The sequence below is a fragment of the Mauremys reevesii genome, linkage group 6, assembly GCF_016161935.1.
Source record: "Mauremys reevesii isolate NIE-2019 linkage group 6, ASM1616193v1, whole genome shotgun sequence".
Classification (NCBI taxonomy): domain Eukaryota; kingdom Metazoa; phylum Chordata; order Testudines; family Geoemydidae; genus Mauremys; species Mauremys reevesii.
This window is the reverse complement of record NC_052628.1, coordinates 14808292-14828869: the sequence shown is the minus strand read 5'-3', so window position 1 is coordinate 14828869 and position 20578 is coordinate 14808292. Positions and strand designations below refer to the sequence as shown.

Genomic DNA, 20578 nt, shown 5'->3' with positions numbered 1-20578 from the left:
CATTTGCCCTTATAACTTGATATATATCCTTTATAAATTTTATTCATTACTTGAAACTTTTATTTTAAAAGAAATCATTTTTTATTTTTTTAATCTATCTGTGGGTTTTTTCTATAGTATTCCTCTCTGTAGTACCTGAGTGCCTCAAAAATGCTCCTGAAATTATTCCCTGTTAGATAAGGAAGTATGAACCCTATTTGTATAGATGGGGAAATGAAAGACAGAGGCTTTGTAGGCCCTGATCTTGTAAACACTGAATCATGTACTTAACTTTACTTACATTAGTAGTCCCATTGGCTTTGGAGAATTTAGGTAATTAATTCTGAATTGTTTTTAAACATATTATGGTGGTTTCCCTTGCTTTAATTCATTTAGTTCCAACAACTCTCTTCTCTACCACTAAGAGTCACTGAGGTGAGGTCATGTGTTTCAGTAATCAATGTAAACTGGACCCAACTAGTTTCATAACTAACTATAAATGTTGGAGAAAATACAGTCTACCCGTTTTGTGTAGCCAAGATGCAGAGGAATAATGGAATAAGTACTGTATATTTCCTTTCTCTGAATAAAAATGTTCTTCTTGGGGGGCAAAATATGATGGAGCAATTGAAGGGACACTATCAGTTTAAAAATCGTACTGAAAACAAACATAAGTCTGTAGGCCCCAGTCCTGCAAGTGATTTCATGCAGTGCTCTGTTGAAGTCAGTGGTGCTCTGCAGGAGTCCACTTGTGCAGAGCTGCTTGTTGCAGGATCACTAAGTTACTGATAACATCATAGATTATTAAAAGTGAAAGAATATTAAAAAAATCCCACTTTCCTGAGCGCTATTTATGCTCTAGCTTTAAACTGTAAGAGAAACAAAAAATAAACACTGGCAATATTAGCTGTAGACCAGGGGTAGGCAACCTATGGCACGCGTGCCAAAGGCAGCACGCGAGCTGATTTTCAGCGGCACTCACACTGCCTGGGTCCTGGCTACCGGTCCAGGGGGCTCTGCATTTTAATTTAATTTTAAATGAAGCTTCTTAAACATTTTAAAAACTTTATTTACTTTACATACAACAATAGTTTAGTTATATATTATAGACTTATAGAAAGAGACATTCTAAAACGTTAAAATGTATTACCGGCACGCGAAACCTTAAATTAGAGTGAATAAATTAAGACTCGGTACAGCACTTCAGCAGGGGTCGACAACCTTTCAGTAGACAGTAATTCTCCTATAGACCTGCTGTTGCTGCTTGCTCCTTTTTATATAGCTGATGGAGTGCTTGGCGCACATGTACAGCAATGGGCAAATCAACATAAGTGTCAGGATGGATAAAAATCAATGAATTTTTTAATCCCCTTCCCCGATTCTTTAAAATTTAAATTAAATAGAGATTTGTTAATTAAAAATAGATCTATTAAAATTAAATTTGAAACTGACAACATATGTTAAGACCTAAATTTATAATCTATTACAATCATTGAAATTAAATACAAAAATATGAAGCAGTACATATTTGCTGCAAAGTTTCCAAGAGAGTCAAGCCACTGAACTGATGGAAATCACTGGCTAAGCGTGGGGAGCCGGAGTTTGCTAAGGTGCTAAATCAGCTTTTGAAAGCAGTAACCTCATCTGCAGCTGCATAGAGAATATTTTCTTCATTTCAGGTTATTGAACTAGTTTATTCAAAGTTAATAAACCAAATGGGAGTTGAAAAAGCAGGAAAGCTTGTTTTCCTCTTCCAATCTGTGGATAAAAACTAATGTTGGAGGACAAGTGCTACTAATTCTAATCTTTAAGGATGTGGTGATCAGAAACAAACAGTTCAATTAACTAACTACAAATACTTCCTTGGGTTACAAAAATTAATTTTAAATGAAAAATATGTTTTCATAAACTTTTTTCTTATGTATTCAGCACATTTAAGGCAGTTTTTATTTAATAAAAGTATGTTTTTTGTGTATTTTCAAATTCATTTTATTTTCCATCCAAATAGAGCTTGACTCATATCACAAGTAAAATATTAGTCAACAAGTAAAAAGTTAAGCTATATAATTGCTTAAATAAATGAGTATACAGTGTATCCTCCTGGTTAGCAAGAAACAACACTAAATTTAGTGTAAAGGTTCTATGTAGTTGCAAATCAAACATTTTAATGGTTATCAACCAGTGAGATTCAACCTGTCTTTGGGAAAATAACTCAAATGTAGAAATGCGAAACACAGTTAAAATTAATTACTTAAATCATGGTTTCTTGCTTGTTGATTAAAATCAGTGATTTAAATTGCTTTGGTTTAAATCAGTCCACTCTAATATGTGTTAATGTCCTTAAGATGGAGAAAGTGACCAGCATCAGGAGAGACTCTTTAAACATGTGTCTACAACCCTGGCTACCATTTACATTCTGGAGAACAAAAGGAGGCATCAAACCTATAACTTTGTCAAGTTGCATACCTCACTAAGTTTCCTTATTAAAGAGAAGAATGACGGTCTTGTGGATGAAGCACTAGGCGGTGAGCAGAGATACCTGGGATCTATTCCTGGCTGTGTCTGCCACTCTATTCCAGTCTTGATCTATCTCAAATATTTCTATGGAACCCATTGCCCTAGCACTTAAATAATAATAATCTGCCATAATTTCTACTTCCTTGGCTTTATGTTTAAGTAGTGAATATTGGGAAACCACTCTGAAGATGCAAGGCTCTAAGAATTTTATGACATTTATTTTTTTCTCTTAAGTCACTATCCTACAGGAAAAATTATATTAAACATACTTATGTCTTATTTAACCTTAGGCAAGATACTTAATTTCATTGTGCCTCGGCTTCCCCCTCTGTAAAACAGGGATGTTTACTGAGTTAAGCCTCCGTGGATTAGATAATGTCTGCAGAGATCTCTAAGTTGCTTGGATGGAATGCACTGTAGAGGTGCTTAATATTCCAGTTCTGAGTTTTTATTCACATGGTTAATACCTGCCCTCTTGTGCAAATATATTTATATTAATCTCTCTTTTAAGTTTTAGTGCAGTTACCACTGTAGTTACTTCATGTACTTTGATAAATATTAGATTTTTTTCTTTTCAGCCTCCCATACACCAGCAGGCTTGTGAAAACATTATTATATAACTTCATTAGACAAGAGAGAAGCCCTCCCCCAGGTTCCCATGTCTTCCAGCAGCAGACAGATGGAGGAGGATTGCTTTATGGTTTTGCATCAGGGGTGGCAAGTAAGTCTTACCTTTCCTCTAAACAGCTATCCAAATCTGTAGTTTGTGTAATAAGTTTTTTTTATACATGCAATTCATTTCCTTTTGCAGCAATAATACCTGTACCTGTGATTGTGGGGACTTAGCCAGTGGCAGGGAGGAGTGAGCAGGAGCAGGGCCCAACAGCAGAGAGGAGGACTTTTTTTGCAGGTTTTAATAGGTTTGAGGACAGATCTGGAAGGTGAAGCCGGAACTGGGCAAAATTAAAAATAATTCAGAATCTCTGCCACTCTCAAGTATTCAAGTCATTATCAATCTTGAATATTTCTATAGACTCCATCGCCATAGCACTTAAATAATAATAATAATCTGCCATAATTTCTACCTCTTTGGCTTTGTTTAAGTAGTGAATATTGAGAAACCACTCTGAAGATGTAAGGCTCTAAGAGTTACGACAGTTACTGTTTTCTCTTAAATTACTGTACTACAGGAAAAATTACATTTAATATATTAAGTGTGATAACAAGGGAAAGCTTCTCCCAAGACGTGATATGAATCATTCTTTTAAGCCATCCTTTTCTGAATGTCTGCTATAGTTTGAAGTAATCTTGTCTCTGCAACGATTGCAGATAAGTCTTAACTGCATCATTGCACGTGGTAGAAGGGTTGTCACATGCATTTAATTTTCATTTTCCTCTTGTTTAGACGTGTATTGAAGAAAAATTTAATTAGAAAGAATTATGTCTGTACTTCTGCCAAATTACACATTGCAAGATATGTAAAATGGTGACCATAAACTGATTGACCCTTTAACACCTCTGATTGTTTTAATCTAGGATTATACATTTTTTTTGGTTGAATAGGAAGCAACAAACTTACATAATTATCTATTTGTTGTACTTGCTTGATACATAACTGTAGCTGGAGAGATAGTGTCCTCATCAGTTTTGCAACGCTTTGTCTGTGCCTCCACTGTGGGCACTATGTGGCACTGTAACCCATACTGTAAACCTAGAATACAGCGATTTTAAAGGGTTTTTTCCATCACTGTAACAGGTATTTCCCTGAACAACAGTAGCATTCTTCCCTCGACCTAGTCGAATCTACGCTGATGATTAGTTCAACATAGCTATTGCACTCAGGACAGTGGAGCTATGTTAACCTAAGTTTGAAGTGTGGACCAGACTTATGCTCCGGATTCTAGAAGGTTGGTCAGTTACTTTCAACACAGGCATGGTATATAAACTGAGTACATGTAGCTTGTTGTGGTTTGGTCTTGTGCTTAAAAACAGAGGTACTGTCTGCTGAGATGATACTAAAGGTCCTATGTCATCCCCCTAAGAGTAGGGGGTTTTTCTACTGTCCTTGATAAGTTTTTTATCTGTCTTACTTTTGTGCGGAGTTCTGGCTTGTTGTTGCCCTCGTCAACCCCCAAGGGGGGCTTGTATTTCTGTATATGTGTGTTCAGTGTATAGTATGCAAAGTCCTTTGAGATGAGTAGTGCTACATAATGGGAAGAAGAGAATATATCTACTATGTTAAATAAACATTGTACATTCCTTTTTTTTTTTTTAATCTGACCAGTTAAATGACTACTCTGTGCAAGTGTGTTGCTGCTGGAATGTAGACTTTCTATTTTATTCTTTTGTGTAATCCATTCAGTGACTGCTTCTCTAAGGAGTATTAAAGTTCAGACCCTGAGTGGTTTGCCAGGAAATACTTTACAGTCCAACTGGGACTGTGTATCTGGATCTCCTCATGGAGGCAGTAAAAGAGCATGTCTTTATAACACAGTGCATAGTGCTATTTACACATAAAGAGATACAGTCACACACATCTTTATATCTGTTAGCCCATATTTCTTTTCTAATTTCAAATTCTGTTTACAGTTTTCTAATAGAGAAATATGCAGACATTGACAGTGTTTGAATTGTGCCCAGAATCTGTCATAAAGCAGTTGTTTCCCTTGCAATATAATTTGACACTTCTTTTTTTAAATAACCGAACATTTATGTATACATATATTGGTCATAAAATTAATGTTATTCTGACGGTCCTGACACCCAGTCCCTGTTCTACCCACTAATACACTCTTCTTCCTCTTATTTCAGTCTTAGAAGGATATAGTGATAACTACTTTAAAACTGTTTAAAAGGTGAGTTTCTGTGTGGTTTGTGATCTTGTTTACAACATGGAAAACCACCTTTACTTGATTCCTGCTGTTCCTCCCAATCTTTTTGTTTCTCTCCATGTCTTCCTCCATAGGCCCAGGCTTTTCAGTCATGCTCCAATATCTGCCCACTTCAAAGGGACATCAGCTACCATGGACAAATTACCTAACCCTCCATACCTAGACCCCCCTACCCCCGAGCCTCACCCCCTGCACCTCCACTCTGCCTCTACTGTCTCTGGACTCCCTGTGAGCCCCTCCCTCTGCACCGAGTCCCCCCTTGAATTTGCAACCCGATTTTGAATTTGCACCCTGCACCTGGGCTACCCCAACGAGCCTTCACCTCCCCCCCACACTGAGCCCCAACCAGCTGCACCTGGACCCCACCCCACCAAGGCCCACTCTCCCAGCATCAGTGTTCCCTCTAAGCTGCGCCCCCATGCAAAAGTCAATCAAGTACCACACACTGGATTAGTAGAACCATGCACAGCGGTGACATGTTCAGGTGCCCCTCCTGCCGCGCTGCTCCTGCCCTCTGCTTTGGAGCCCCTGGCTAGCTGCTCCCGGGACCCTCTTGCTTGCTGTGCAGAGAGGGGCAGGGGGAAGGGGTGCTGATGTCAGGGTGTCCCCTCCCCCTGCCTCACCTCCACTCATGTTCCCCATCTTCACAGAGCAGGTTTAAAACAAATACAAGGAAGTTTAAAAGGCAGCAGGTTTAAAACAAATACAAGGAAGTTCTTCTTCATGCAGCGCACAGTCAACTTGTGGAACTCCTTACCTGAGGAGGTTGTGAAGGCTAGGACTATAACAGCGTTTAAAAGAGAACTGGATAAATTCATGGTGGTTAAGTCCATTAATGGCTATTAGCTTGGATGGGTAAGGAATGGTGTCCCTAGCCTCTGTTTGTCAGAGGATGGAGTTGGATGACAGGAGAGAAGTCACTTGATCATTACCTATTAGGTCCACTCCCTCTGGGGCACCTGGTATTGGCCACTGTTGGTAGACAGGATACTGGGTTGGATGGACCTTTGGTCTGACCTGGTACGGCCGTTCTTATGTTCTTATTTTATGTGAGAAGGGAGACATGGCTTGGGAATTAGATGCGGCTGCTGCGGTCTGTATGAGCCTTCACTGGTGAGTGCCTCTCTGCACGGACTCTCATACACTTCCCCAGCAGCCAGTGCGTCTTTCACACCCACGCACATACACACACGTGCGCGCGCGCGCACACACACACACACACTCTCTGTCTCTTTCACACTCACCTCCCAACGCATATTTGTGTTCTTGGTTTTGTTGTTACTTGATACTTCCTGCAGTGCACATATATTCTCTGTAATTTTATTCTTTCAAGGTGCTGTTATTTTAGTTTTTTGACTGGTCTCTGCATTTCATAATTTATTTCTCTCTTATGCTTAAATTTAATTCTTTGAGTACTGAGTTCTAAAATTCCTAACCTGTGTTAACTGGAGTAATTATCCCTGTGGTAACTTTTTTAAAAAATATATATTGTGTATATATGTTATATCTTATTATATTATTAGATTTTTGTTTCTGCCGGTGGTGCACATCCACACATTACCTTGATATTGGTGCACATAACAAAATTCATTCTGCCCAGGGGTGGAAAAAATTAGAGGGAACATTGCCCAGTACCCGGACTCACCCCTCCTGAGCCCTATTCCCCCCCACACACACTCTCAGACCCTCCCCCCACCGAGTCCCAACCCCCAATCACCTGGACCCCCTTGCACCTGGAATCTTCAACGAGCCCCTATGCATCCAGATCCCACACCCATTCAGACCCCTCACCAAGCTGCCTGCACCCAGATTGCCCCACAATGAACCCTCTCACCCCACACGAAGCTCCTCTACACTTTGATCCTACTGGGATGAGCCTACTTGCCCCACACCTGGATTGGGGGCCAAGGCTGGGCATGCATGGGAGGCTGTCCCTCTCGCTTGTTGTCCTGGTGCGCCTGGCGCGGAGGGGCAGGGCCCCAGGCTGTTTCTGGGGCAGTGCACTGTCAAGATTCAGGTGCAGCCTCACTGCAGAGTCTGTATCCTGGGGTGGGTGGGGGGCCTGCAGAGTGATCTCCCATCTCTGTACAGCCAGTGGCCTGTGCTCCCCACTGCCATGGTGGAGCCTCCACATTTATTTATTGACAAATAAAATATGCAGAATTTTGTAGAATTTTAAAATATTGTGCACAGCATTTTTTTTTTTTTGGGTGCAGAATTTTTAATGTATTGGTGCAAAATTCCCTCAGGAGTAAACAAATACAGCACTGTGTAGACTGGGCCTGTGTGCAATGGATGGGATTGTGGGAATACAGGAAAGTTAAGCATCACGAATTACAGTATTTGCGTGCCCTCAAATCAATGATATAGAGAATACGGCAGTCTGCTTGCCTTGTTCCAATCTATTCAAATTGCCACTGTTACAGATTCTTTTTCACATGCAGCTCTAATGACATGGTGCCTTTGTGTGAATCCTTTTTTACTATATTTCCTTATCAAGTTCAAATTTTTTGTCCTCATCTCAGAAGTGCCGCACTCATGTGCTCTGTTCTCATCTCCTCCTATGCCTCTCTCCCCTTCACTCTTCCTAAACAAAATTTCTTACAGCTCCCTTGGTGTCCTCTCACACTAGTTTTCATGCTTCTGCTTTCATTGCCATTGTTGCATCTCATGATAAATCAGTCTTAATTTAAAATTTTCTTAAAACACTATTTTCCATGAAACCATTGAAGATCCATCCCAGAAAAAAAAGACATACTTGTCTTCTCCTTTTTCTTTTAAAGTGCTGCTCTAGTTTACTTGTGGTGGAATTCTGTGCCAAAAAAATAAAAATTCTGCACACAATATTTTAAAATTCTGCAAAATTCTGAATATTTTATTTGTCAAAATAACAGAATATAATCACACCAGTTTCAATTATTTTGGCCATTTTTTTTTCAAAATACCTGTCAGCAAATATGTCTGTAACAATATAGGCAACAAAAAAGATTCAGGAAATGTTTTTTGACAAATAGATTCCATACTAGGTATATTTAATACAGAACTCTGAGTAATCATTTATTTAACCTACAAAACAGAATTGTATTTCCCGCACCCCCAGAAACAGTGCAAAGGCTTGGGGGATCGGGGGTAACAGAGGAGCTGAGGAAGAGGGAAGTAAATTGCTGGGAAGGAGTCTGGGTGTGAACTTGGAGGGTTGTTGGATATGGGTGGGAAAAGTATGGAACAGGTTTTTTGGGGTGGCGGGGAGAGATTGTTATGGAGCTTCCCCCATGCAGACCCCGGCTGATCCCTAGCCTCTCCCATTCAGTCAAGCACATCTGCCTCTGTCCCATGTGTGTCTCTGCCCTCACCCAGCCGCTCCCCGTCCCTATGTCTCCCTGTCCCCCTCCCCCTATCCAATTGTGCCTCTGTGCCCTCACCCAGGCACTCCCCTGTTCCTGTGTCTCCCTGTATCCCATCCTGATCCTCCCTGTGTACCTGTACCCCTTCCCCCTGTCCTCATGTCTCTGTGCCCCCATCCAGCCACTCCCCTGTACCCCTTCCCCCATCCCAGTGTGTCTCTGTGCCACCACCCTGTGTCCCTGTACCCTCTCCCCCTCCGTCCCCATGTGTCTCTGTACCTCCCTCCCCCATGTGGCCCTGTGCCTCCACTCCCATTCAGCCCCTGCCCCAGTTTGTCCTCCTCAACTAGCCCTTATGAGCCCCTGGCTGACCCCCCAGCAACCCCACACTGTCTGTCTCCCCATAGCCCCTGACTCCTGACCTGGCCCCCTGTGAAGAAGGCAGCTCGCCCTCTTCCCTCGCAGCTGGGGAGCTGCAGCTTTGTTCTATCGCCACAGCACCCTCTGGTGGGCAAAAGGCGGAAGATGATTTAGTTGGGGATTGGTCCTGCTTTGAGCAGGGGGTTGGACTAGATGACCTCCTGAGGTCCCTTCCAACCCTGATATTCTGATTCTATACAGAAGTTATTTTCTGCTGGGAGCTGCTGCCATTCTTGCGCCACAGCGCCCTCTTGTAGGCAAAAGGCGGAACTGCAGCAACATTTCGGCAGAAGCTTTTTTCTGTGCAAAAACTTAGAAATCTGTGGGGCTCATTAATTATGCGCATGCGCAATAGTGCAGAATTCCCCCAGGAGTATGTCGTTGTATTCATACGCGAGTCAACTAGTGCTTTGTGTGCCTGAATTGTATTCTTTGTCATTTTAGAATATTACATTTCTTTGGGGTATGGATCATAAGTGAAAATAAGAGGCAATATAGTGGTCATGTAAATTACATGTTGATCAGTTCCTGACACTTCTAAGTTAAGCTCTGTGTGCTCCTCTGTTTTATACAGCATCAAATACATTGGCAGGGCACAATAAATAAGGATTTTGAAAATCTAAGCAGAAGTTTGCTGGCATGTAAAATTAAAAAGGTTGTAGAAGAGTTTTTAAATTAAGAGCTGGAGGAATACTGACAGAGACATCCCTTAAAGAAAGATCTATTAATGGGAATTCTCCATATCTGAGAAAGGTGGAGAGTATAGAAGTTGATAAAGGACAGTTAGGAACTGAAGGGAAACAGTCAAATGAAAGAGTCCCATTCAGTTACATTACTTAATGGCAGACAGCTAAAAAGTGACACATTTTGTAAGTACTTGCATACAAATGCTGTAAGTTTCAATACTAAAATGGGCAAACCTGAGTACCTGGTATTAAAAAGAGATCAAACTAGCTAGAGACATAAAGGGTAACAAGAAAACATTTTACAAATACATTAGAAGCAAGAGGAAGACCAAGGACAGGGTAGGCCCGTTACTCAGTGAAGCGGGAAAAGGGAGAAACAATAACAGAAAATATGGAAATGGCAGAGGTGCTTAATGACTTTTGTTTCGGTTTCACCAAGAAGGTTGGTGGTGATTGGACGTCTGCCATAGTGAACACCAGTGAAAATGAGGTGGAATCAGAAGAGGCTAAAATGGGGAAAGAACAAGTGAAAAATTACTTAGACAAATTAGATGTCTTCAAGTCACCAGGGTGTGATAAAGTGCATCCTAGAATACTTAAGGAGCTGACCGAGGAGCGATCTGAGCCATTAGTGATTTATCTTTGAAAAGTCATGGAAGACGGGAGAGATTCCAAAAGACTGGAAAAGGGCAAATATAGTGCCAATCTATAAAGAGGGAAATAAGGACAACCCGGGGAATTACAGACCAGTCATCTTAACTTCTGTACTCGGAAAGATAATGGAGCAAATAATTAAGCAATCAGTTTGCAAATGTCTAGAAGATAATAAGGTAATAAGTAACAGCATGGATTTGTCAGGAACAGATCATGTCAAACCAACCTGATAGCTTTCTTTGACGGGGTAACAAGCCTTGTGAATGTGGGGGAAGCGGTAGATGTGGTATATCTTGACTTTAGTCAAACTTTTGATACTGTTTCGCATGACCTTCTCATAAACAAACGAGGGAACTGCAACCTAGATGGAGCTACTATAAGGTGGGTGCAAAACTGGTTGGAAAACCATTCCCAGAGAGTGGTTATCAGTGGTTCACAGTCATGCTGGAAGGACATAACGAGTGGGGTCCTGCAGGAATCAGTTCTGGGTCCGGTTCTGTTCAATATCTTCATTAATGATTTAGATAATGGCAGACAGAGTACAATTTATAAAGTTTGCAGACGATACCAAGCTGGGAGGGGTTGCAAGTTCTTTGGAGGATAGGATTAAAATTCAAAATGATCTGGACAAACTGGAGAAGTGGTCTGAAGCTAGCTGAAGTAAATGGTCTGAAGTAAACACTATGTCATAACCATACAGAAAGCTGCTGAAAGGATCAGCCTCCGTCGCCTAGTTGTTAAATTTTCTAACAAGTACTTTTGTGCTTTCTCCCATGCTGCCCTTCACACTTGGGAAAAGCTCCATGTAAACATTCACAAAACTGATTGATTATCCTCCTTAAAATCCCCCTTTTTCCATGACGTCTGCAAAAATCTTGGCAGTGGTTAGGCTGCTGGTGTGCTGTGATCACTGCCTATAGTGCTGACCAATACTGTCTCATTGTTTCCTTGTGCTACGCCATCTGTCTGTCTGTCCATTTGTGGTCTGTTGTCTTATATTGTATGCTCTTGAGGGCTGGTATTATTATTTTTGTTCTGTGTTTGTATAGCACTTAGCACAGTAAGGTCTTGATCTGTGACAGAGGTTGGAAACCTTTCAGCAGTGGTGTGCCGAGCCTTCATGTATACCAGGGGTAGGCAACCTATGGCATGTGTACCAAAGGCGGCACGTGAGCTGATTTTCAGTGGCACTTACACTGCCCAGGTCCAGGTCACCAGTCCGGGGGGCTCTGCATTTTAATTTAATTTTAAATGAAGCTTCTTAAACATTTTTAAAACCTTATTTATTTTACATACAACAATAGTTTAGTTATATATTATAGACTTATAGAAAGAGACCTTCTAAAAACATTAAAATGTATTACTGGCACCCTCCTCATGTCCCTAACCCCCAGCAAACCATATTCAGCATGATGGGTGCTGTGACGGGTGCTGTGCACCAGCAATCCCAAGCAGAGGTGAGAATGTAGTGCTTAAAACTTTAGGGGAGCAAGGGGAGTTAGTTCTGCATCTTAAGTTTAGCTTTCCATACTGAATAGACTGACAAGGGCACCTCAGTGTGTGTTATCTACAGCTGTTGCTATTGTGGCATTCAGTGTCTCCCCTTCCATTCCCATGGAACGTCTGAACCAGGTGAGGAGGAGAAAAGAGGACTCAGGATGACATGTTGAATGAGGTCCTGCAAGCCTGTGCTGCACCAGGCTGTGAGCGTAGGGCCTGGAGGATGAACGTTGGAGATAGCCTGGAGATGTAAAACGGTGGAGAGAAGCAAGGCGCAGGAAAAGGATTGGCTCAGTGGCTCATTTGCTATTGGCTTCATGCCAATGTATCTTGCGTCAACATAACTTTGTAGTGTAGACGTGACCTCAGCTGGCACCTAATGACAGAAGATATGGAAGACAGGGACATATATACAAAAAGTAACACCACCTTCAAACCTGCTAAGTATACAGAGTGCTATCTTTTGTGCATGTCTTGCATGGATGTCTGTGTGTATTTGCAATATGGTTCCCTGCAATATGGTCTGTATGAACTAAAATGTTTGTTCTTCTCTTTACTTCAGCAATGTTAGTTCCTAGTGAACAAAGTTTTTTGTGGGGGAATAAAAAAGTTCTAAAATACTGGAAAATAACACATTGAATATGGAAGCCTTCATTATATCCTTAATCTATGCTGTTGGTCCTAGGGATTGCAGCTGTGTTTCCTATCCATTGTGCACTTTCTTCATGACTGCTCCAACATGTAGCTCCAATAAAGGGTGAGCTAAGGTTTTTATGAGGGCTTTGGTTCTGAAAATTCCTGTCTTGGTTGGATTAGGATAAACCCTTCACATGATCATAGCAAACATATTTATTTTGTATTTAATGTTTTAAAAGAGCCAGCTCTAATTAAATGTGTTCTGCCAAACTGGAATTTTCAACACAAGTATGAGATTTTTACATAACCTCTGATAAATGACTATTTTTCCTTTTGAACAAGCCATCGAAAACATTTTTTCCTTATTTCTGTGAAAGAGTTTCCCAGCCAAATTAGAAGGCCAAAATAGTGATCCTGTGCTTAGCAAAATAACAGTATAGTGGTAAAAACTAACTATTCAACTGTTGCAGATTTATTTTATTTCCTCCTCCTGAAACCAGTGATTATTGATGAGTAGATTTGGGATTTTTTTTTTTTTGGTGGCTGCAGCTGGGGGATGGTTGGTGTGTGATAGTTATAATATATAGCAACGATCATTATTTTTCATGACAGTTGGGTTAGCTTGTCAGTTTCCTCTCAAGTTCAAGTGAGTGGCATTTTCCAGAATGACTCATTTGGGGGAAAGAAAAACACTATTAACGGGAAAAGAATGTGGCACCTAGGAACAGACGTCTTGTTGAAAAGAATGGATTTCCACTTTTAAAAATATATTTTTGAGTTATAGGGAAGTTTAACTAGTATCCCAACAGGAATTTGTTTTCACCTTCCAGTAATTTGAGGATTTGGAAATGACATAAGGCCAGATCTATGCTACAAACTTTTGCTGCATAACTATGCCAGTCAGGGGTGTGTTGAGGGGTTATTTGTGACTGACACAGCTCTGTATAACATATTTTGATGGGAAGGAGAAAAGGGAAAGAAGCTTGGGCTATGCTAGCAAAAGTGCAGTTTTACAGATATAAGCTGTGTCCAAACTAGGAGTATTTTGCTGATATAACAGTAGAGATGCCCTGACAAAGCCTCCCCAGTGGTATAGACCGAGCCTAACAAAAATGGCTTTCAAGCTGGAGTTAACAAAACCAAGATGTACAGCTGTAATGGTTTTAAACTGTTTTTCACCTTTTAAGGTGATAGTCTTGTTTTAAACTATTGCTTAATTAACCGTGCCAGCTTTTAAAATGCTTATTTGCAATGATGTTTAAATGTTTTATAACTTCAAATGTTTTCCATAAGGACCCAGTCCTGCTCCCACTGAAGTCAAGAGGAGTCATCCATTTTAGTGGTAACAGGCCTGAGGCTCTAAAAAGTGAAATCTATTTCTGAAGTATTATAGTTGCACTATAATTTTACCCGGTAGTTACCAACATCTAATCGGAGGTATTTAATTTTGAAGAAGTATAAATTTAAAGAGGAATGTGGCAAGGAGAATGGTTGGATAGATGGAAGAGGCTGGAAGGGAGTATATATGCATCTTTCCCTCTTCCCCCCCCCCCCCCAGTTCCTTCCAGCCTGCCTCATTTCCCAGTCCTATAAAGTGGAACAGACGGAGAAGCATGCAACTGAGATGGTGGTGTGAGGGAGGCAGGCTGAATGGCAAAGAGCCATGCTTCCTAGCTCCATTCCCTACTTCTCTGTAGCTCAGCTGCAGTCTGTCAGGTCATTCTTTACTACAGGCTTGTTATTTAAGGCTTGATCATCCTGCAAGGTGCTGAGTACCCTGATCCAGCAAAGCACTTAAGCATGTGCCTTTACACAGCTAGCTAGTCCCCAGATCCCGCATTTCGTTCTTCACCCCATGTATAGCTCTCTTTCCCCCAAATTTTCAAGGACCTGATAGGGTTCACCCGTGGCACCGCTGGTCTGATGGACTTGCTACAGTTTAGTGAGCAGGGTTGCCATCTGGTAAACCATAAGAGAAGATACCTCTATATGGCGGAGATCCAAACTCTGCCTGTTACACAAACTTGCCTTTTTGTCCTGCCTCTAACAGCAACACAGCTGAGATGTTGCCACTTTTCCTCTGAACAGTGTGTGTGGCAAATTTAGAGACTAAATTCAATGAACGAACTGTGGGAAAAAAGAGGATTTGAATCCTACATCAAGTGAAAAGTTCAATACAATCTTAACTCTACAGTTGCTCCTGACACTTCCATAATAATCTTAAAATCTTGTTTGTTACAATAGCTTAATGTACTGTGACAAAGTTCCCCCTCTACCTTGGTGGGTCCTGCGCTTATTGGCAAATTTGCTCACCTCAGTGATCTTCCCCACAGTCTGGGTCAACTTCTCCTGTGTCTGATCAGGAGTTGGGAGGTTTGGGGGGAACCCGGGCCCACCTTCTACTCCGGGTTCCAGCCCAGGGCCCTGTGGATTGCAGCTGTCTATAGTGCCTCCTGTAACAGCTGCATGAAAGCTACAACTCCCTGGGCTACTTCCCCATGGCCTCCTCCAAACACCTTCTTTATCCTCACCACAGGACCTTCCTCCTGGTGTCTGATAATACTTGTACTCCTTAGTCCTCCAGCAGCACACCCTCTCACTCTCAGCTCCTTGTGCCTCTTGCTCGCAGCTCCTCACACGCACTTCCTCTCCTCTGGCTCCTCCTCTCCTGACTGGAGTGAGCTCCTTTTTAAACCCAGGTGCCCTGATTAGCCTGCCTTGATTGGCTGCAGGTGATCTAATCAGCCTGTCTGCCTTAATTGGTTCTAGCAGGTTCCTGATTACTCTAGTGCAGCCCCTGCTCTGGTCACTCAGGGAACAGAAAACTACTCCTCCAGTGACCAGTATATTTGCCCTCTACCAGACTCCTGTACCCCACTGGTCTGGGTCTGTTACAGTGCTTACATCTTTCCTGGTTTCATTAGTGTTTTGAAGCTATTTGTTCAGCATAATGAAAATTTGTAATCGGTGAACGTGCACATGGTAATAAGATCTCAACTTCAATGTAGTAAAATAACTTTCACTTTCCAACCAGAGTGCATATTAGTTCACAAAATAACATACTAATCTCATTTATTGGAATAACTTATTTTGAATCTTAACAACTATAACACAAAACACTTAATCAGTTCAATGTAAGTCCATTTATTTCAGACAGGAACATAAACTACTATTAATTTTTTTTATTAAACAGCTGTTGTTATACGTTACATAAGCCTAATATGTGTCCTTGGAGTATATGTAGGTTTGTAATTCACTCAGGCTCTGCTGACAGCTTGTATATGGCAATAGAGCTACTCAAATCAGCTGCAGCTGGCATTCATTTTGAAGCCATATTTTATTTATAATATAGAAGGCCAGATTCTCCAATCCATTTAATTCACTTTGCACCTCATAAGTGGCATAAAGTAAAACTTAAAAGAATGGAGAGTGACCTTGGAAAATGCCCACTATGTTGCTGCCTCCTGCATGAACATCCCCCACACCCTTCTTAGTAAGAGCACTGTGGTGATGGTGATGATGATGACATCTAAAGGCCATCCAGAAGGCAGTTTGGATCCAATCTTGCTCTTGCTACTACAGGACCTCCCTTCTCTCTACTGGCTGGTCTCTGAAAACTCCTAGAAGAGCCCTCACGAGTGAAGTATCCGGATGGATGTTCACATTTAGTATAGTGGCCCAAGAAAATTGGGGAAAATCTTTAAAAATATTTGTCTTCCTCCCCTCTGGAGGATTAGGGAGCAGGCAGCTCAGGAGTCTTGCTTTTTCATCGTCTTGAGAGAGTTGTGGAATGAGCAAGCAGGGAAAAACATCATCCCTGCTCTTCCCGCTCAACCTCTCTCTCCACAACATATGCACACCTTGCTGAAGTTGTGGCGTGGAGGAGGTATATTGAAACTGTCAAGTCTCTGGAACTACTTACTTAGGTCTGGTCCTTGCCATAATAGAGTATATCACCAGCATCTAAGGTCTAGTTTACACTAGAAAAATTTAAACCGGTTAAGGCATTGTGATGATTGTAATACACTGTTTATACACTCAAAAATCCTCAGTTTACAATTGTCTAGTAAGTGGTTAGAGCAGACTACTTTTCAGCATGTGTGATAACCACTTAAAGCATAATTGGAACAGTCTGAATCAACTTAGTGCCAGTGTGGATGCAGACAAAAGTAGTCTTCCTCCTACTATCCAACTCCCGGGGCACCAGTGATTTAGACAAATCTCCCTGAATGCACTGCTTTGGGAAACTGAGATGGAAATTGTGGGATGGATTGGCACATTGATCAACTTGAGAAAGGAATCCTTTACTGAAAACCATGTTAGATATTCTCCCCCCAGTATACTGTAGGGGAGTTTCAGATCATAGTTCTTGTTGTAAAAGGTCCTTGTCTACACTGGTAATAAAATAAATAAAAATAAATTGGAGATATACCAATCTCCTAGAACTGGAAGGGACCTTGAAAGGTCGAGTCCAGCCCCCTGCCTTCACTAGCAGGACCAATTTTTGCCCCAGATCCCTAAGTGGCCCCCTCAAGGATTGAACTCACACCCCTGGGTTTAGCAGGCCAATGCTCAAACCACTGAGCTATCCCTCCATGGTAAAGGAGCCATGTTAAAATTTTGTTTAAGCATATATTTAGACAGTTCTGATCTTAAAGTGGGTAGGCCCCACTGTAATTAATGAGCAATAGAACCAACCACTATTGTGTGAGATGTGCCATATATGCCCCTCTAGGCATACTACTCAGATGACATGTGGGGTTAAGGGACCTAAACAAAGTAGGTCATGATCCTGTAACATGATGCACATAGACACACCCATGTGCCTGTGCAGCGTCCCAGTGACATTCAGTGGGATCACCTTGTGAAGTGTGTGGGGGAGAGCTTTTAACTCTGTTGCAGGAAGCTGCTCCAATCAGTTTTTGCCAAAAACGTTAGTTTTCTCTTGGAAAAAGTTGAATACCAAAGGGCATTTCCTGATAAAGTTTTTCACAATCTGTAATTTCTAGTAATGGAGGAAATAAGAACACACCTTCTTCATTGCTCATTTGCCTACTATACCAGGAGCAATGAAAAATAAATTATATTTAACACTTACACAAAAACAAATGTGTGATCAACAGTTGTCAGAGAATCAGTAATCGTGCATTTCAGTTCCATCTCAACCAGATGAAAGATGAGCCAAAGTATAGGCTAAACACAAGAAGATATGTTTAGTCCAATAATGCATGCATGCAGTTTCATATGAATTTGTGTGTTAGGAGGCATAAGGTAGTGTCTCTAACTAACCATAGCAGGCACCAATACATTACTCATATGTGCATTGGAGAATGTTCATGATTTCATGAATTTCAAATGTTATTTAATTAAAACAACAACAAAACAACAACAAAACCCACACCTTTTCTGCACATCCCTTAGCCACTGGGGATGAGAATGGGACAAAAGTAGGAAGTAGGTTGCTGAAATCGTAATTTGTGCATTTAAAGAAATGTTCCATTTCCATGGAGAGTATGTCCATGTAGTCCATCATGTACCTCACATCAAGACTGGGGGTGCGTTTGCTGCAATTATCCCTTCGATCAGCTGCAGCCACTTTGCACGCCTGAGCAGATGTATATTTTGGTGAGTGTTTGCCTTTCAAAACAGCTGAATACACATTTATGTTCAGCATGTATTTTCTAAATGGTATTTTGCCTATTCAGGACAATTATCATGACAATGTTTAGTACAAGTATTATTGATCAAATAGACCATATCAACATCTATAAATGTATTTTTCAACCCTTTCTGCTTAGAAATTGATCAGCTGCTGGTGCATGGAGCATGGTATAATGTACTTCATTAAACTAAAATACCAAACCCCAATACCTAGGACATTACTTAATCACATATAAAAATTAATTTAATGATAGAATGTTTTAGGAACTACTGAAAGCCTCAAAAGCATCTGAAATCACCGTTTAACTGTCTTATCATTTATATGTAACTGAGTCAATTTCCTTACAAATTTATTTAAAAAACAAATAATTTAGCTTCTGGAATTCATTCCAGATTGAAATTTCCCCCCCAGCAGAGGTTTATAATGGAAATGCTAACACAATTGTAACTATGCCAACATGAATACAGTCACTATGATTCTGCGCCTTGAAGTCATCCCTTTCCTACATGGTTTTAAGATATTTAATTTGATTTTTTGCTAAGATTTAGCAGATTTTTATGGATTAAAAAATTACTGATCCTGGAGTCCGCAGTTGTTCCTTATATGAGAGATTCAGCTTTTAATATTAAATGTAATTACTTTTTTTTTTAAAGAAATGGAGAAAAAAGTGTACTCCTTTATTACATTGTGAAATGTTAATCTATTTTATCCTGTGAGAGTAGTTCTTGCATTTCTGCAGGATTTTGATGTCAGGGATGTGTCTGCTTCAGGATCCCAATATAAATGAAAGGGATAGAGGTCACATTTCTCCCAAGTGGCTGAGGGTCTGTCTACACTGCAGTTAAAAACCCATAGCTGGCCCGTGCCAGCTAACTTGGCCTCATGGGGCTAGGCTGAGGGGCTGTTTAATGACGGTGTAGATGTTTGGGTTCGGGCAGGACCCCGGGCTCTAGGACTCTGGGGTGGGAGGCTCCCAGAGCTTGGGCTGCAGCCTGAGCCCAAATATCTACTCTGCAAATTACACAGCCCCTTAGCCCGAGCCCTGTGAGCCCGAGACAGCTGGCATAGGCTAGCTGCAGGTGTCTAATTGCAGTGTAGACTTACCCTGAAACTTTGTTTGTTTTTTTTCAAGCCATTAGAAAACCTTGTTCCATCCTCTGCAGACATGTTTCATGATGTTTGGCTATTGCATTGAGAATCACTTGATATCTAGGTGATTAAATGACACTTTGTGAAAGACTATGGGTCTCTTTGCACTATTGAAGAACACTTAACAGTGAAGGCTCAAATAAGTTTTACAATAATTGCTGTTAATTTCCTACAAAGAATTATGGCAAACATTGAAATGGAAATTGTAATAAAGTGGATCCAATGAGACAAATATTGTGTTACCAAACTGGCGGTCTGATCCTGCTCTCATTGAAGCCAGTTGCAAAATTTCCATTCACTTCAACAGTGCAATATCAAGTCAAGATATAGGAAAATGGATTAAATATGTTAATTTCAGAGTAAATTATTATACTAGCTGTAACAAGAAAAATTCAATGCTAGTCATAGCTTTTTTAATGAGACTTTAAGAGATACGAAAAATAAAGAGTAGCAATAAATAGGCAATTTTCAAAATGTTAGGCGGCTAGCCATGAAATGCCCCAAGGATACATACTATATTAATATAGATACATTAGTAAACTGTGTTTATTAATATGTGGGAAAAGATGCCATCAGAATTGCTCTTCCCCGGGGGCAGCTCTGCTCAATATTTTTGGCATCACACTTTACAAACTAATAGCTGCAGAACAAAAAAATCCCCAGACAACTATTTGCAAAGCTGCATATCTGTAACAAAAATAGAACCAGTAAAGTAAACCAAGGTAATTTAGCAAGGATTCCTTTGGGTTGGCAATTGTCTCTTTGGAGAAAAAATAGTTGTTACAGGTAAGAAAAAAATTTGTCCTCTTGTAAACACATTTAAAACCATTGATCCAAAGGATATTGCTAGGATGTCATATGTCAGGGGTGGCCAGACTGGCTCGTGAGCCTACTCAGGGTTTCATCCCCACTCCTGCTGAAGCCCCGAGTCCCGGCAGGCACATCCCATTGTGCTGAAGCCCTGAGACCCCCACTCCCTGCAGGGCTGAAGCCCCAAGCCCTGGGCAGGTGTACCCTGGCTCTTGAATTTCTGAAGATTGTTGCATGAAGCTCACAGGGTCAGTAACTTTGGCCAACCCTGTCATATGCAGTAACACAGGAAAGGAAAAAAGACAATTTAAGGTGGGAAGAATATTACCA

General features: G+C 40.9%; 1 protein-coding gene across 2 annotated transcripts in view; it reads left to right on the top strand.

Moving 5' to 3' along the window:
- Nucleotides 1-20578, top strand: part of DYM (dymeclin) — a 367304-nt gene that overhangs the window by 94558 nt on the left and 252168 nt on the right. For both annotated transcript variants that reach the window (XM_039543377.1, XM_039543378.1), the window contains exon 9: nt 3075-3217. In XM_039543377.1, the coding sequence (XP_039399311.1) occupies nt 3075-3217 (143 nt within the window). The remainder of the gene's footprint in view (nt 1-3074; nt 3218-20578) is intronic.